Source organism: Podarcis muralis, chromosome 10 (genome assembly GCF_964188315.1).
Source record: "Podarcis muralis chromosome 10, rPodMur119.hap1.1, whole genome shotgun sequence".
In the NCBI taxonomy this organism is placed as follows: Eukaryota; Metazoa; Chordata; class Lepidosauria; order Squamata; family Lacertidae; genus Podarcis; species Podarcis muralis.
Genome location: NC_135664.1, coordinates 57692147 through 57711341, shown reverse-complemented (window position 1 = coordinate 57711341; position 19195 = coordinate 57692147). Strand labels below are relative to the sequence as shown.

General features: G+C 44.6%; 1 protein-coding gene across 3 annotated transcripts in view; it reads left to right on the top strand.

The window, feature by feature from the left end:
• The window catches only part of WASHC1 (WASH complex subunit 1), a 73109-nt gene that overhangs the window by 9346 nt on the left and 44568 nt on the right, over positions 1 to 19195 (top strand). For 2 of the 3 annotated variants that reach the window (XM_077935126.1, XM_077935125.1), the window contains exons 1-2: positions 4375 to 4439; positions 15676 to 15830. In XM_077935126.1, the coding sequence (XP_077791252.1) occupies positions 4389 to 4439; positions 15676 to 15830 (206 nt within the window). In that variant the 5' untranslated portion in view covers positions 4375 to 4388. Of the gene's footprint in view, positions 1 to 4374; positions 4440 to 15675; positions 15831 to 19195 lie in introns of those variants that run through there. The other variant, XM_077935127.1, reaches the window with a different exon arrangement.

The following is a 19195-nucleotide window of genomic DNA, read 5'->3' as shown; positions in this document are numbered from 1 at the left end:
GATTGCTGGAAGGCAGACGTGCTGTGGAAAATGCTGTTACAAAGCCCACATCAGCAGAGGTGGGCACAGCAAACACTTTTGCATGCTGACCCATAGATCTTTGTTGAGATTTTTGTAATGTATGTGGAACTCTGAGAGGCTGAACAATACCCTGAAGAGGCGAGTTTAATACTGCATCTTCAGAGTCCTTGAGAGGAGTGGTTCTGTTACTGATAAAATAAAATAAAAATGTGGTCTCCAGATCTTTTTGGCAACTTGGCTGTGTCTGCTACTTCTTTATTGAGGGAGATTTCACCATACAATAGCTGTCCTTGCAAAATGAGACAGTCTACACAATGACCACTGAGTGCTGAGATGAACATTTCTACTATATTCTACTAATACTAAACTCTGAGTGTCAATCCTTGAAAAAGAGGAGTTAACATCAGGCTCAGGGGAAACCTGGGGTTTACAGCAGTACAAAAATGTTTTGTTAAAGAAAAGAAATACGTAAAATCCCCTCCCAAACTGCTCAGTGTCTATGGAATGATGGGGTGGGGTGGGGGCACACAGAAAGGCTGGGAGGAAATACAGTAGAATATCCTGGCTAGAACCTTGCAGAGGAGCACTCCGTGTGGCAACATTTTTTTCCTGCTCTCCGTAGCACAAAGTTTCTCAAGTGTTTCTGCCAGCCCTCCATTCACAGGCCAGACTGACCCTCTGCACCCAACCACGGACGGTGTGACAACTGGCCTTTCTGTACAATCTCCTATCGCTGCTGTGGCTTCAACTAGGCTTCAGGCCCTCATGGGTTGGCTATGAGATGTGTGAAAAAGCACATGAAAGGTTTGCTGTGCATTTATTGTAATCCTTAGATGAGCAGCCTTGTGAGACGAGCTGCGAACTCACCAAGGAGTTGGCAGGCACCGTGGTCCACTCTAGATCCTGCTCACTTGTCTTAGTGGCTTGGCCACTGTCATCAGCCACAACCTGCTAGAATGAGGACCAGAGGTTGACAGGACTTATCTCCTCATGGCAAACCTTAAAGGACAATTCAGAATAACTCATGAGACAAGCACTTTGGGAACCTATTTCCTTGCTTGTCTGCCTGCATTTTTTGGTGTCCATAAAATGCAAACTCCTGTTTCTAAGCTCTATTGCCTGCACTAATTTGCTCCTGTTGCCTTATTTACATTGATTACTTTGGCTCCTTTGGTTGCTTTATACTTGTTGGCTGATTTCCCTGGTTCCATCAGATCTGTTCTGCTCTGCTGCTGTTCCATTGCCTTTGGCAAGTTTACAATTGTGGCTGACTTGTTGCTGCTGAGCGTAACTTTCCCCTTTCTTCTGTATGTCCACAGAATACAGTGGTAGCTCAGTTTACGAACTTAATTCGTTCTGGAAGTCTGTTCTTAAACCAAAGCATTCTTAAACCAAGGCACACTTTCCCTGCTGAGGCCTCCCACTGCCAGTGCCCTTCCACCGTTCACTAACTGGAACACCTACTTCCAGTTTTGTGGAGTCTGTTCACCGAATTGTTCATTAACAGGGCTGTTTGTAGACCGAGGTACCAGTGTTTTCTCTCCCACACCCAAGTTTTTGGGTCCCAGTTCTCTCTTTCCCCTCCTATCTTAGAAATACAGCTGCTTTTTCATTTGCAGAAACCCACTGCTTACTTAAATATAACTTTAATAAGCATGTGAGTCATAAACTATGGGACAATAGTACTGTGTTTGAAAAAATCCGGGTGTAATATGCATCTATTCTGTTTCTTTTCCAATCCACCCACAACTTTTGGGGCCCAGATGGGCTTCTCTCTTACATTGGTCCACTGTATTTACAGCTTTGTAAATCTTGTTTGTCCCTTGCATGGGGTCTTAACAAACGTGATATCTCTGCTATTCAACTATTTCATTATCCCACCTGGTTCCTTGAAAAACATTTTTACTAGTCTAAAGCTGAAATATTAGTGGAACTAGACTTTTTTTTTTTTACACTAATGGTATTGATTTTGTAGCCTCATGTTTTTCCTCCTCTAACCATGCCCACTTAGCACCTATTCCTTTTTAAAAAAGAAGATAATTTTAACTTCTAAACATTATAATTGGCACCTACCACTAGACCTTATGACTGCCTGCAAAGAAAATACATATATTTTCAGGAGTGGCCTATTAATAAGTACTAGCAAAAGAGCTGCTGCTGGGATGCTTATATAAAGGACAACTTAATACATAGCGGATAATGTCCACTTTCCCACTGAGCCCCCAAGTGTAGAAACTTTGATCAAAAGGTGTGTTACGGGATATCCCTTCCAGAAAGGCAATGTATATATACCGAGTACAAGGCTATTAAGGATTTCCTTAAAGGTAGAATGGTAAGGGCTATAAAACTTTTGGCCTGGAGAAATAATGTCCTTTTCAACGGGGAACAAGCCACAATGGCCAGGTTTGCACATTAACACTAAGCCAGAGCTTATTTGATCATGTTGTAAACCAAGGCCAGCCGACTAACTACGGTTTGTTTCAGCTAACAAGCCATGATGTGAAGCTATGATTTGTTGCTGATATATGATCCATGGCTTACTTTTAACTGTGGTTTGGTGTTACATCTGAATATAGTAGTAGCCTTACTTAACCATGGTTTGTTTAGCTACCCCACCCCAAACACTCATCAAGTTACAATGGCCCAGGGCAAGAGCTGCTGGAAAACAGGGAAAGCTTTAGTGAAAAAAGATGTGACTTGTCTGTGGGACAACTCATAGTATTATTGCATGCCATCCCAATCTCTGAGGGGTGTGAGATTCCAGGGATTCTAGGAGCTTACCCTAAGGTTGATGTTTCCTTTGGAATGAGGTACAGTGAAGTTTGTGGTGTCTTTATGATATATGGTTTATTTACTACCTGAGCCCCTGATGGAGGGGTTCACAGCATTAACACCCCAAGATGGTCTGTCTTCTCCCATAGCCACAGCCTTGGATTTCAGCAGAAATCAGGCATGGCTCTATCTCTTGACCTTTTCAGCCTGCCCCCTTTTCTTGCAGCTTTTAGCTCACATAACTCAAGTCTCCACTCTTTCCTTTTGTCTATTCCAGCCATTGAATCTATGCTGGATCCAGGAATTAGAAGCAGGGCTCAGGCATACAGCTTACTCCTGCTCCAAAAAAGCAAGCAAGCAAACTCCAAACCCTCATAGCAGCATGTTGAACAAACCAAGACTAAAATGGGCCATAGCTTAGTATTATGCAAAAGCAGCCACTGGCAATGTGATACACATCCCATATTTTGAATCAAAGTAGAACCCCCCCCCCTTTGAGCAGCTGTTTTACTCTACCTGGCAGGGAAATGTACATGCAGCTTTAGATTAACTTCATAATGCTGCAGAGCTCTCATTGCCTATGTAGGTCAGCTGTCTCTAGCAGCCAATACTTAGTGTGGGTAAGCGTTCTCTGATTCATCCACCTGATTATATTTCCTCCCTTGGATTTTTCTGGGGAGATTGCCAGCATGGGTCTTGTGGGTCCTGGGGGTTTGTGTTCTCTCGCACCACGGTCTCACACCATCCAAACAAGAAATGCCACATCTCATTTTGCAGGCTCAAGGAATCCCCACGTTTACGTAAATGTGTGATTTTCTTTTTCCATCTTTCACTTTTCTCCCCAACGAGGGAATGAGCAGGGAAGGAAGCATGCAAACCCAAGACTTTCTTCCCAGATACAATTTGAGAGTGGCAGAAAACCTGAGTGAGGCTGCGCCTTTGCAAGCACACTGCTGGAACTGTCTGCTACTGCAAAATGTATCTTTTCCAAATTGGAGAAGTTAATGAAAACGTCAAAAGCTTTGACGCATTTCATCTCATGCATCAACATAATATAAACCATTCAGCTGAAGCAAAATATTTAACACTTGTCAAGTGTGCTTGTTGGAACTTCATTTAATGCCCCATCCTTGGTAGCTGGATTCAAGTCAGTTTATTTCTTGGCTCAAAGGTACAGGCATTAGTTGTGAAGATCCCAGGAGAAGCACCATTAAAGGGATGGAAGCTCATGGTTATATGAATGAATTGCTGCTTGCAAGATGAACTAGGGTAGAAGTGGGCAGCATCTTCCATACTCTCTTATCACAATGAATCTTCGGGTATTCACAAAACATTTCACAGCATGAAATGTTTTTCTTGTGGAATGGGAGAAGGGGTATTGTTTTCCAGGTAGGTAGTCATGTTAGTCTGTTTCCGAAAGAGCAGCAAAGAGTCTTCTTGTGGCGCCTGAAAGGCATAACACATTTTATTCTGACAAAAACATTTGTGGACTAGATATACATAAAATGTCCTATGTTGGGAGGCATATATACACATGGTTTAGGAGGGATGTGTGAGAATCTTAAGCTTTGATACTAGAACTAAACAGTGGTTTCATGCTGGCTTCTCTCTTTGAAGTTCCTTTGCTCAAGAACGGCCACTTTAAGGTAATTATATAGGTGGAATAGCTCGACACTTTTGCTGAAGTATAGTCAGCGCTGAAATTTTCATAGGAATGGGAGCAGGAATGGAAAAAGATCTGTTTGAATGCAGCAAAGTATTTTTTAAAATGGTTAAATCTCATGTAGGTGTCTAGGGAGCATTTAGGCCTCAAGGGAGCACTTATGCTCACCTTTTGCCTGATGAATGAGAGACAGCACTTACTTGACTTGTAAAATAATAAAATGTAGTAAATTGGGGTTGTTTACAGCACCACATGCACATTATCTCTGTAATCCTTATAGCCACCGGGAAAGCTAGGCTAGTATAATTATCCTCTTAATAATGGCCTTCTTAAGGACTGCTTGTGAGTTCATGGCTGAGAAATTTGAACTGGAGGCTTCCTGACTCACTTAGCTGTAGCTTGTGAATTTATTTATTTTTTAAAAAAAACCCAAAATGCAAATTTGGCATCTGTTTTTTTTTACTGTCAGCTTTCTTTAGCTTTATTACAGCTCAACAGGCAGCTGCCTGGACTGGCAGAATTTTAGGAGCAGCAGGGTTATCATCCCATCCCAGAAAAACAGGGATTCCCCAGATTCCAGTTCCTTTCTCTGCTCCATGCAAGTAATGGGGGTTTTAGTGAATATGGAGCAAAGAAGGCAAAGCATACTGTCCTTTGGTTCCCCCCCAAATGCTTGAGATATGCCAGACTCTTATTATGCTTCATAGCTTAAATGTACCCTTGTATTCAAATAAGGGATGGGACATGGCTAGTTATTATTTTATTGATTGATTGATTGATTGATTGATTTAATAAAAAGATATACACCACTTGATTGTAAGAAACCTCAAAGTGGTTCACAAAAAGATAAAACAATAAAATCGAGGGGGGAAATCACAGCCATACTTTAAAACATACAAAAGTTAAAATACTAAAACAGATTAAAATCACCCCAGCTTTCTAAGCATCTGGGTAGGCTTGCCTAAACAAGAATGTTTTTATCAGGTGTTTTTAAAAGTACAGTAAAGGCACCTGCTTGATCTCAATAGGCAGCAAGTTCCAAAGTTGCAGGTGCTGCCACACTAAACAATCCAGTTCTTACAAATGCAGCATGGGTATTCTGTGGCATCTTTATTATTCTCATTGAGAACCAGCCTGATTAACTTCCAGGTATAACGCACACACTTGCAGTAGATTAAAGAGGATGGACAAGAGTTATAGCGTTCCTCTTCCTTCTCCCGAGAGTAAACTGTTAAGAAAACAGCAAGGTTGTGTTCTTTGGCTGCAGAGCAGGAGAGCAAAGCAAATTGTTTTTTAGTGCTGGAAAGCAATTTTGTCTCTTAATAACCTCGGTGCTGACCCCATCCTGAGATAATCTTTGTCCAGAAGCAACCCAACCTGCCTTTATTTTCTAGCTTATTGATTTCCAGGGCAAATAAAAAGCTGGGCCTGAAGAAATAGGACACGTCCCTTGGCAGCCGTTCCCACTGGGGTGTTTCCTACTGGCGATTGCTAGGTGCTATTAAGACCCACTTCCTTGCAGCTTTGGGGTGTGTGTGTGTGTGTGTGTGTGTGTGTGTGTGTGAGAGAGAGAGAGAGAGAGAGAGAGAGAATATACAGAAGCACTCAGGGCTGCCTCAGTTTGTAAGGAGCACAGATTCTCTCTTTAGTGCCAGGTGTAAAAGATTGGTGGGATGAGCACGATGGGTTTGGCCATGGTCAGGCTGCATAGGGTTTCCTGTACTCAATGCAGTGTCTACAGATTTGTTGGCAATGACTAGATATAGAGGGAATGTGCTCTGGTTTGTAGGAAATAAGCCTGAATGGGAAAGGAAGGGAGAAAACTCTATATATATATATATATATATATATATATGCTTTCGTAGATTTTCACGGGTATAGGTATGCAGGTTTTGGTGTCCTCGGGTGTCTTCCCGTGTAAAAGTTGGGGTGTCTAGGCGACGTTTCGACGAGGTCTCACTCGTCATCTTCAGGCTGGTGCTTTCGGCTTCTTGTTACTGGAACAGAGCAGGATCTCAGTGTTTGAGTTCCTATAAATACTGTTGAGGGGTGTGGTGTATAGCCTCCAATGTTCTGGGCCGAGAGGAAGTTCCCAGGCTAGTGTGCCTTTTCTTCTTTTGTTCCTTAGTTGCTTGAGGGATATCTTGAGTGATTTCTTGAGTGATATCCTGAGTACCACTTAGGTGGGTCATTAGGTGTGGATTAGTTGCTAAAGCCTTTGTGTCTTGACCTCTTGAACTTTGTGAAGAGTTTTTCTGAGAAGATGGCTGTAGTTGTGCTCTGGCTTGGCTTCGTGTATAGGGGCGAGCTGTGGTTTTGTGGCCTGTGCCAGCCAGATCTGTGTAGGGATTGCAGGGGACCTGACCAACCACTGCCTAACCAACACGTACTTCATCCACAATGGACAAAGATACAAACAGATAGAAGGAGCACCTATGGGATCACCCCTCTCACCGGTCATCGCAAACCTGTACATGGAACACTTTGAAACCAATGCTTTAGACAAGTCAGAACACAAACCCAAACTTTGGCTCAGATATGTTGACGACACCTTTGTAATTTGGCCACACGGGAAAGAAAAACTGGACAGCTTCCTCACACATCTCAACAGCCTACACCCCAAAATACAATTCACTATGGAAATAGAAGCCAACAACCAACTTCCCTTCCTTGACGTCCTAATCTACAAAAAACCTGATGGCTCCCTAGGACACACTATCTACCGGAAAAAAACACACACCAACCGCTACTTACATGCACAATCACACCACCACCCTGCACAAATAAACTCCGTAGCCAAGACTCTCATCTCCAGAACCAAACGCCTGGCTGACAAAGACCACTTGACAACTGAGTTACAGAATCTCTCAAATGTGTTAATTGCCAATGGATACCAGCAAAACAGGGTTACGAAGCTAATCCAAAAAGAAACACCCCCCAAAAACCAAGACACAGAAGAAAACAATGGCATGGCCCTCCTTCCTTATATCAAGGGCACTACAGATAAAATTAGCAAAATCCTCCATAAACACAATATCAAAACAGCCTTTTGCGCCAACCAAAAGATAGCCAATATCCTCAGAAACCCCAAGGATAAAATCCAGTTGGAAAACCAAGGGGTCTATGAAATACCCTGCAAAGTCTGCCCAGCCACGTACATTGGACAAACAAACAGACGAATAAATGCACGTATCGCAGAACACAAGAATGCCGTCAAAAAAGAAGAAAAAACTTCCTCTCTTTTCCAACACATGAAAGAAACAGGACACGAAATTAATTTTGCAGATTCCAAATTGCTCTCTAACATGGAACATCACCACAAGAGAATAATCATGGAAGCCATCGAGATAGAGAAACACCCTCACAACATGAACAAGCGTGACGACACATCCCGCTTGCCAGACATCTGGAAATTAGCCCTCCCCACAAAAACTGACACCAGATCCAGAGGCACACAGAACGCCATCACCAATCAACCACACCAGACCCAAACCCAGACCCTCTCCACAGATAAATTACAGACACCATCCAGTAGCCAAACCATGATGGCACCTCCGGATGCTGCACCCCCCTGCAATCCCTACACAGATCTGGCTGGCACAGGCCACAAAACCACAGCTCGCCCCTATACACGAAGCCAAGCCAGAGCACAACTACAGCCATCTTCTCAGAAAAACTCTTCACAAAGTTCAAGAGGTCAAGACACAAAGGCTTTAGCAACTAATCCACACCTAATGACCCACCTAAGTGGTACTCAGGATATCACTCAAGAAATCACTCAAGATATCCCTCAAGCAACTAAGGAACAAAAGAAGAAAAGGCACACTAGCCTGGGAACTTCCTCTCGGCCCAGAACATTGGAGGCTATACACCACACCCCTCAACAGTATTTATAGGAACTCAAACACTGAGATCCTGCTCTGTTCCAGTAACAAGAAGCCGAAAGCACCAGCCTGAAGATGACGAGTGAGACCTCGTCGAAACGTCGCCTAGACACCCCAACTTTTACACGGGAAGACACCCGAGGACACCAAAACCTGCATATATATATATATATATATATATATATATATATATATATATATAAAAACAGGCCTATTTTACACTGGTGGGGCATACTTCTATATCAGCTTTGGATTAAAGTGGCTTCCCTTCCCAAAATTGAAACACTGAACGAGAGTTCCTGCAACTTCACATGACCGTTAGTTCCTGAATTTCCTGGAGAGAGAAAATAGCTATGAAGCCAAGTTTGGGAAGAAGACATGTTCTTTATCTAGTTATGGACTCTACTGTGTCTTCATATGACACTTCTACTTTAATTTTTCTAACATATGTAGTGTGGGGCAGGGGTAAGAACTGTCTTGAAACTTCTCCAACAGCCTCTCCACAGAACCTATTCCTGCTTTATGTGGCAAGGGTTTTTGCTTTGCCATGCGCTTGACATAGATCACAGAATGTGAAATTGAATATCGCTACACTAGCAAGCCACGGGCATTCAGGGCATCGTGGCGTGTGTTTGTCTGCATCCCACTGTGTGTTTACCAACACAGTTTTCCATTTTATAGTTTATAACATACGTTTGCCAGGCATATGCCAGTGCATGTGTGGCAGCACCCTCATTGTGCCGCGTGAATTGGGAGCAGTGGTATTTCTTCAGTAGGGCAAGAGTATGCTTTTATTTACTTTTATCTAGAAGGACTCGAGAAACAGCCATTTAATGTGGTGTTGTTCATTCAGATGCCCCAAGCACGTCTTCATAAATGCAAGAAGAGTCTGCTGAGTCTGGCCAGTGGCCAACCAGGTGCCTGTGGGAAGCTTGAGGACGTGAGCACTCTCACCTCCTGCAGTTTCCAGCAACTCGTGTTCAGAAGCATCATCTTGAGTACTCTGACCCTGGAGGCAGAGTGTATCTGCTGTGGCTAGTGGATAGGCTAGTTCCCTCCACATACAAAGAAAAGTAAGCTTAGGTCAGATACAGAAATATAACCACCATGCCTTCCAAATTCCAATGAAAATTGCTGAGAAATGAGTACAGTGGTACCTCAGGTTACATACGCTTCAGGCTACATACGCTTCAGGTTACAGACTCCACCAACCCAGAAATAGTACCTCAGGTTAAGAACTTTGCTTCAGGATGAGAACAGAAATCGTGCTCCAGTGGCAGCAGGAGGCCCCATTAGCTAAAGTGGTGCTTCAGGTTGAGAACAGTTTCAGGTTAAGAACGGACCTCCAGAACGAATTAAGTACTTAACCTGAGGTACCACTGTATTCTGAATTCACCTCCTAAGAAAAGTCCTAAAAGGGGGGAAGCCAACGTGGTTGGACTACAACTGCCCATTGGCTCTGCTGGCTGGGGCTGATGGGGGTTGGAGTTCAACAACACGGACTGTCTTTTTCTTAAAAGCACTTTTTAGTGTGGGGTAGGGAGTTTTGCGTCTGACTGTGAGGCCTCAGTGCCTTGCATCCATGGGACCAGATAATGGGGAAGTTAGCTTTGAAGCTGGCCTTTTCCAGTGTCTTGTCAATTACTGACGAAAATAGGAAAGGATGTCAAAATGGCTAAGGTGTTCCTTAAGATCGGCACTTATCTGTCTGGAAGGAAGTATATTGTGATTGAAAGGACAATGAGGGTGAGACAGCTCTTGCTTCACTGCTCTCTTTCTGAAAGGTGATGTGCCAGCTTCTTTTCAATAAAATACCTGGGCAAATTTTTAATTTATATGCAGGTTAGTGGAGTCCAAAAGCCCCGCCCCTTACAAAACAGAAATCCATGTGTTGAATTTGATCCATTCAAGACTGGTACATACCACACCACACCCTGACAAATCCACTAATACTCATTGGCTCCCCCAATCCTGGCTGGAATTTGCTCAGCAGAAACCCAGGGGAACAGGGATTTTTAAGCTTTACCAATGAAAATCACAGACTCAGGGGTGCACCTGAAACAAATCACTTAGGTTTTTTTGTGTTCAGAGCTTAATGGTAACATGAAAGTTTATAGAATTTATAGGAGATAGGTTACCCAAGATAAATATCTGAAAATAAAGCAAGTTACGTATGATGAAATTTAAAGCATCTTAAAACAACTGGATATAATTGAGCAATGAATTAGTGGTTTAATAATGGTATGAACTAATGAATAGTATTGGCAATGCAATCAGTCTCCTAACTCCCTTGAGCTTATCTGGTTGTGAAGCAGTTGTATGTTTCCTAGTATATTAGATTAATAAAATTCATAGTTACCAATCGAAGGTAGTAGGCTAGGCTTTGTGGTGTCCAGTTGGGTGAAGTAGGCATAGCAAGGCAAATAACACAGCAAGAAAGAAACCCTGAATACACCAATTAGTAAGAGAACCAGGAGGGTGGACTTTTCCATCAATTTTGCATTGATTTCGTTATGAGTACACCCATTTAAGATGTAGACTGTGAAGTACAATAATTTGTTGATGGGGGAAGAAAGTAGGTAACTGGGACCCCTTCTTTATCAGTGGGTTTCCACACAGGGCACTTTGACGCATCCCAGCCTTGGCTTGACAAAACATGATATGCTTTCGCCTTTGTTTTGGCTTTGTGACTGTTTTTTCTGCTGCTTTTACCATGATGCCAGCATTTCAGTTAGTAAAGGGTAAAGGGACCCCTGACCATTAGGTCCAGTCGTGGTCGACTCTGGGGTTGCGGCGCTCATCTCGCTTTATTGGCCGAGGGAGCCGGCGTACAGCTTCCGGGTCATGTGGCCAGCATGACTAAGCCGCTTCTGGGGAACCAGAGCAGCACACGGAAACACCGTTTACCTTCCCACCAGGGTGGTACCTATTTATCTACTTGCACTTTGACATGCTTTCGAACTGCTAGGTTGGCAGGAGCAGGGACCGAGCAACAGGAGCTCACCCCGTTGTGGGGATTCAAACCGCCGACCTTCAGATTAGCAAGTCCTAGGCTCTGTGGTTTAATCCACAGCGCCACCCGCATCCCTTCAGTTAGTACAGCAACAAAAATTTCAGTTAGTACAGCAACAAAAATTTGCACAGATATCCAGGCAGCTTACACAAACATGTCACAGACACAACAGTGGCATCCCATCTTGATCCATCATGGCTGCTCAACTTGCCGTCATAACTGCTGGTTATGCATGCATAGCTGGGTGCAGTTTAACACTCTGATGGAGTCAAGGAATGGCTGAACTCCCTTGTGGAACTGGGCCTACCATATCTGACAAGGTTATGAAAAATCCGCTTGTAGCAGCCAATGGAAGATGCTGCTGGCACTTGAAGGTCACTAATACTCTTCATGCAAAAGAAGGAGGGATTTGAAAAGAGTGGGGAAGCTGTGGCCTTCCTGCTGTCGTTAGACTTCAGCTCCCACCAGGATGAGAGCCATAGTCCAACAGCATCTGGGGGCCGACAGGTTGCCCACCCCTGTCTTAAATGTTGAGCTGTTAAATAGATTGAGAAAGAGCCCAGATGCCCTTCACAGCCCTTCAAAGTACTCTGGTGGGAACCAATAACTGACTTGTCTAAAGCACTCATGGGACTCTCTGTGTTAGGATCAATTATTTAATGGAATGGGAGATAGTTTGAGGCTTTCTTTTCTGATAGACACTGACCCACAAACAATATTAAACAAGCATACATACAAGCTAGCAAGCTGCTTAAGAAAGGGGTTTCCTGGTCATAGAACAGATAGAGTCGGTCAGTTTTAGTTGACCAAATACTTTAGAAATCCATAAAGTTTCTGTCACGGGGAACCCTGAGTGTGTTCAAAATGAGCCCCTGAGCTTAAAACTTCTCTTTTTGTTGTTGTGTGTGCGCATGTTGCTACAGATGGGGAGAGTGATGTTGCCCTCAGGTCTTGCTGGTGGACTTCCCATGGGCATCTGGTTGGCCACTGTCAGAAAAGAGTGCTGGACTAGATGGACCCTTGGCCTGAGCCAGCAGAGGTCCTTCCTTCTTATGTTCTTTTCTTGTTTCCTATTTGATGTCAGCATAGCTATAGCGTTCTGAGTGCGGGGGAAGCTATCATGTAATGCTCTCATGCAACCACACATTCCAGAAAAGCCGTCATGAAGATGGCTGACGGAAACCTATTATGTAGCTAAATGGGCCTCAAGAGGATCTTTCTCCCACCATCCTTCACAGACACGCTGCAGTACACCTTGGCGAAATTTGTAGCCACCGTTTGGAAACTCATGGTTTAAACCATTTGTATGTGAACATTTTGTCTCTTGTGTGAATCAGGAAGCTAAACCTTCTGCGTTCCAGCTGCCTGCTTGTGGGACATGCTTTGAACTACTGGCTTTCTGTCAAGGGAAAAGATAACCACCATATCTTTGAAAGCTGCGGAACTGTTTGCCTCTTCTGCCAGCTCCTCTGTGTACTTGGACGGGCTGTGCCTGCCCACTTTAATTAGCTCATCCTGAGACTTGGTAAGGAGGGCACAGCTGGAGATAACAATTCCCTGTTGGGGCACTTGCCCACTTTAGATCTTGGGAGGCTAGCTCCACCTGGCCTCCCTTGCTGCAGAACAGTGCATTTTGACAGTGAATGTGGCCCAGAGCTGTTTGAATTAAGTTGATGTTGGTTCTTAAGATCTTTATCCAGGCTCGGCTCATCAGCACAGAAGCTGTATTTAGAGAAGTGCCAGGTAATGAGAACAGCCAAACAGCCTGTGAAGTGCAATCTGCTGGAGGGCCTAATTACACCTATACTTATGCCTTTCCCCCAAGCTCTTCCTTCCACCCATCAGATGATGATTAGACCTATTTATAGGGGCAAGTTTCTTATTATTCAGTGCAGTGAAACTCATGCCAATCAAATCAGTACCATCTGCATCTTTGATTGCTGCTTAATAACACCATGGAACACAGTTTAATTAAAGCAGGGTATAAATAGACTTCAGCTCCCTCCCCCCCAAAAAAACCCTTCTTCATTTTGTCTTACCTAGGTATCTGCCACCTCCTTGCTTATTCTAAATAAATGCAAATTGAAGGTTGCTTGACTTGGAGATCAACACATCTCCACCCTCAAATAGCTCTGCTGAATCAAGAGTTTATCCTCCACTCTCCAAAGATTTACCTATCTGATTTGTGCTCCTTCAGGACAGAATACATAATGCTTTCCCCCATTGGATGCAAATACAGACAAGAGGACCAATAATCTGCTGGGCAACGCAGATAGGATTTGACAGAATGGCATTGTAGCTTCGGAAGGATTTGCATTTTCCAAAAACTACATGCAAATATCAAACTGCTAATAGAGCACTAAGAAACAGCATTTTGTGGGTGTGCTTAAGAAAGCTTGGGCAGAATTGCTGGATGTTTTCTGTGTCCACAAAATTTCCAAATCTGAAGTCTGCTACCGTGAAGGGCTTGTGACAACTATCTCCTCCCTCCTCTTCGTCCAGAGCACTTTTATTTATCTGTGGCACAGTGAACATTACAAAACATGCAAATGGTACAGGTACCCACAATCACAAATTGGTAGCAGATCTAAACTCCTTCTAGGACAAACACTAGGGAAGCAGGGACAATTCATAGTACTAATATGCAACACTCAAAATTATCAGTACAAATTGAAATTAACACCACCAGCAAAATACTATTGTGGATGATCCTCTTTGCAGTCCATAGAGGACATCTTTAGAAAATTGCAGTGAATTTGTTGCCTAAAGGTGGCGACCTTGTTTGTAATGGTTTGATTGTGGTGCGCCAGCAGATCACAGAAACTATCAGACAGGGTCCAGCCAGTTCTTGTCCTCAAAAGGTTCTGAGATCTCTCTACAAGGGACTCGTTATACCATGTAGGCTGTGCCTGCACTTTCTAGGATCCTTGAATAGCTAGCCAAGCAGACGCAACCTTTACATGGACAGTTTGTATGCACATAAGCCCTCTTGGACACTGTGCTAAAAAATTGTCTCAAGTGGGATCAAAATGGCTGATTCTGCTCTCTGTGAGTCCATTCAAACAAAAGGTTAAATACACTCCTATATCTCCCACTTGTGTTTGCTACTTCCAGAACCTCAGCACAAGTTGCTGTTGTTTTTCAACCTGAGGAAGCCCACTGCGCTTAGATGTGTTCCAAAAAAGCGTTCCAATTCTTCTACTTGACATCCCTGCTGTCCTACTACTTCTCATCTGGAAGCGAGGTGTAGCCCTCTCAAAATGGGCCACTGTTTGGCCCACTTCTGTCTGTCACAAGGGGAGATAAAAGCCTCTTTGACAACTTTTCATTTTTTTTAAAAAAAAAAATCGCAACTTCAAGGGTGTTTCTGGCTTCTCCTTCCAGTCTGTCGTTTTGAATTGATACTGCTCAACACTCCTGACTTATTTTGATGATGGAGCTGCCAAATCCTATGACCCACTGTCTGATGCTCTCTTTATCACTTCTTCATGGGGGGAACAATCTCAGAAGGTGGTGGAGTAAATTCCGGTTTGTCGGATGGGCTCTGTTGGCCTAAGCTTTTTTCTTTTGTCTTACCAGTCTGCCTTCATCTCCTAGTAATAAATGAATTCCACTTGGACTTCTGGGCAGGTGCTTCTAGAGGAGTGGAGCTGGTGCTAGAGGTTTGCTGGGTCGACCAAATGCCTGGGCCCCTGAGGTTCACTTTGATCTTCTCAAGCACCCAGTGGGAAATGAAGGGTTGTGTTTCCCTCCCCAAATCCTCTGTAGCCTGACAGTCCCCAAATCCTGGTACAGGCCCTGCAGAGGAGTAAATCAGGGAGCTCTTAATTCCATGTAGCAGCACTTGGATTTTCGCAATTACTAATATTGTGTACAAATAATGGTTAGAGGCACTAGTTGGTACATAGGTTGTGAGGATGAGCAAAACCAACTAACTCACCAATGCAGGTGCATCTGTGAATTTGATCTGCTCTTGCATCTTTGAAATAATTGCCATGGGCTTATGATCCCAGACCCTCTAGAAGTCCAAAGGGATGGACTTGGAGGTAACGATCAAAGTTATCAAAAGCCTACTGCCGTAGAGCTTTGCACGGCATTAGAAAACTCGGGGGTTGGCAAGGCAACCTTTTGGAGCTGGTTGTTGGACTAGAACTCCATCGTCCCTGGCTATTGGCCATGCTGGCTGGGGCTGATGGAAGTTGTTGTCCATAGCATCTGGGGGGGGGCACTAGGTGTGGGGAGGCTAGAACTGAACTTTAAGGAATCAGGATGCTGACATGGGCATGAATAAACTTTTAACAAGCTGTTGGTTGTCTTCTCAGGCAAAAATGGCTACTGTGACCCGGAAGTATTTCCTTGAGGGACAGACGTACTCTGTTCCCCTCATCCAGCCTGACCTCCACAGGGAAGAAACTATTCACCAGATAGCAGATGCGCTTCAGTACCTGCAGAAAGTCTCAAGCGATATCTTCAACAGGTATGGTTCAGCCATATTGTGCGGTGGGAAACGGAGAAGCACATTGTGTGTGGGGGGAGAGGTACATTGTGTGTGTGTGGGTGCTTAATCACCCACTTAGGTTTTTTTAGCCTCTGTGTGTCTGGCAGTCCAAGGAGTGGAGAAAGCTGGGATCTGAATAGGCCCAGATTACTGCCTGCCCTCACATCTCTGTGTGATGGATCAGTGTTGTGAAAGCAGCAGCTCTGTGAGTCCAGGCAGCCCATGCCCCTGCCTTGTCCCCCACACAACAGAGGAGGTTGATTAATTAAGGATTAATTAAGGATTGGAAAGTCTCCCCCTGCCCCCCCCAAAACCCCCCAGATGATCAAAATTCTGGTAGCTCTCCCAGCAACAATAATATGTTAGGAAAGTCTCCTGTAGGCCCCCTGCTATGCAGGAATCTAGTCCAGAATCTTTTCCACAGGAATGTTGACAGTAACCAAAATTGTGTTCGCTATTTTGCTTGGTACCACCTGTTAAGATGGTCTAAAAGGGCCCTGTTCTGCATTCCTTATTTGTGTGTTGTTGAATATCTATAGCAGGCATGGGCATTCTGGCCACATTCCCCCATGCTCAACCTTCTGGGGCCGTCAAGGTTGGCCAGACATGCTCCACTCTCCATGCTGGCAAACCAGAGGCCTTATCACAGGTCAAGGACACATTCCAGTTACATGAAATCAGTAGAGGAGGGTGCAGAGCAGGGCCAGTTAAGAGGTATAGCAAGGATGTGTGTTGCCTGGACAGAGTCCCAAAGACCATGCAGAGAGACCTGGGGCCACATTCAGAACTCCAGGCCTGAGGTTCCCCACCTATGACATAGCAAGTAGCAGGGCCTTACAGCAGTAGCCTCATGTTTATGGAGCAATCTCCATCTGTGTCTCCCCCAGCAGCTTTTAGGAAACATGGCAGAGCCTGCCTACCTTGTAAAATGAGACTGAATTACTATATTGGGCAGTTATTGCATTATGATTTGAATTGTCACTGAGACACAAGTGTTACTCGGACGTTGCTTAGGTTTTTTTAGTCTATTAAGTTGCTGCTGTTCTTAAATGGAGTGTTGTGTATCTATTCGTGGGCTGCCTCGAGCATATGGAGACGTGGGATATATAAATGGTCTAAATTAAACAAATCAACCTTCCAGTTGCAGCGGGGCTGTCAGAATTTGGAATACCGCAAATGGGTGTTGGGGGTGAGGGTGCCACTTTCCAAATATAATTCAGCTTTCAAGAAAGCGGGTGCGATTTAGACTTCAGGCGTTCTTTGTTCTTACAGTTTTAATTCTGAGCACTGTTAGGCTGTGACAAATTAAGTGCTGTTGCATCAACAGCTACACCGACTGCAATATCTTATTTCTGTACCCTTATCTACATGCACATCACAAATGTAGCCTTGGATCTGTGTGGTTTTAAAACAGTACAGTGGTACCTCGGGTTACGTACGCTTCAGGTTACATACACTTCAGGTTACAGACTCCGCTAACCCAGAAATAGGACCTCGGGTGAAGAACTTTGCTTCAGGATGAGAACAGAAATTGTGCTCCAGCGGCGCGGCAGCAGTAGGAGGCCCCATTAGCTAAAGTGGTGCTTCAGGTTAAGAACAGTTTCAGGTTAAGTACGGACCTCCGGAACGAATTAAGTACTTAACCCGAGGTACCACTGTAATGTGCGCTGAAGAGGTAAGGTAACTGCTGAGAAGTGTATAGCAAAGCCACTCTTTTCACCCACCCACCACAAAACAAGTAAATGTTAAACATTCCCAGTGGCCAGGAATTGCAAGTGGAGCTTGTGCTGTTGCAGTCAGGTCTTGCTTGTCACAGGCCTGTCAAGTCCAGCATTCTGCTGTCATAGTGGCCAACCAGGTGCTTATGAGAAGCTCACAAGCAAGACATGAGCTTAGCAGCTTTCTCATGATCCTCAGAAACTGCTATTCAGGGGCATTCTGCCCCAGATGCTTCCCCTTGTACAGAAGCAGAAGGCAGAATGTCAGGAAGGGATGTCTAAAAAATTATGACAAAAGATAGAGGCAAGACTCCAGTTCACAGGTGGCCCTTTTTCTTGAAGTGGTCTTACATTTTACACTGGGGTGACTAACCTGCAACCCTCCAGATGTTGCTGAACTACAACTCCCATCATTCTCAGCCAGCCCAGTCAGGGACGATGGGATCTGTAGTCTGGCAACATCTGGAAGGGGCACAGATTAACCACCCTTGCCTTCTAGCCACGGGAACGTATGAGTTATTTCTGTATACCGCAGTGCTCCTCCCATCCTTCCCCTGGAGAAAGGGCTCCCTCTCTTAGCATGCCTGTCACACTCAAATCTCGGAACGCCAGCCGTGGCACTGCTCCCTTACTCTTGAGTGCACTTCTGGCTTGTAATTACTAATTCTTTCCTACAACAGGAGAGACTCCATCAGGCCTTTTGTTTGCTTTGCCTTTCCTTGGAGCTCTCTGATATAATTAATAATGATTCGGTAATTATGCAGGCGTCTGATTAAAAGTTCCATAACCTTGGGTGTTCTGTGCCAATCAGAGGGAAAGCTTTCAAGGTGAGAATCTCACCACTTAGCAGAGAATGACCTTTTCTTTCTGCTATCTTGAGATAAGGTGTATGGATCTCACATTTGGGGGTGGGGGAGAGCTCTGGCTTATCAGGGTGAAGTGTTAAGCTTTGAGCCTTCAAAGAGGGAGTTGTGCTGAGGGTATGGATTGGAGTGCCTCTGGTGCAGCATCTGCAGTGAACTGGTCAAAAGGACTCTCTCTGGGCCTTATATCACACCATCACAGGACTTCTTTGGGGTGAATGTGCACTAAGATTTTCCCCTCATCCTAAAGGTGTGTTTGTCTGTAAGGCAGAACTCTGCATCTGCTGGTGTTTAACTTCTACCTAAACGCCAAAAGGGGACGCGGGTGGCGCTGTGGGTAAAACTTCAGTGCCTAGGACCTGCTGATCGCATGGTCGGCGGTTTGAATCCCTGCGGCGGGGTGAGCTCCCATCGTTTGGTCCCAGCTCCTGCCCACCTAGCAGTTTGAAAGCACCCCTAAGTGCAAGTAGATAAATAGGTACCGCTTTATAGCGGGAAGGCAAACAGCATTTCCGTGTGCTGTGCTGGTGCTGGCTCGCCAGCTGCAGCTTCGTCACGCTGGCCACGTGACCCGGAAGTGTCTTCAGACGGCGACGGCTCCCGGCCTCTTAAGTGAGATGGGCGCACAACCCTAGAGTCGGACACGACTGGCCCGTACGGGCAGGGGTACCTTTACCTTTTTAAACGCCAAAAACTGCAGAAACTTGACTCCCAAGGCTTTCAGCGTATGTTTTGAAAAGATTCTAGATGCCATGTGTAAAGA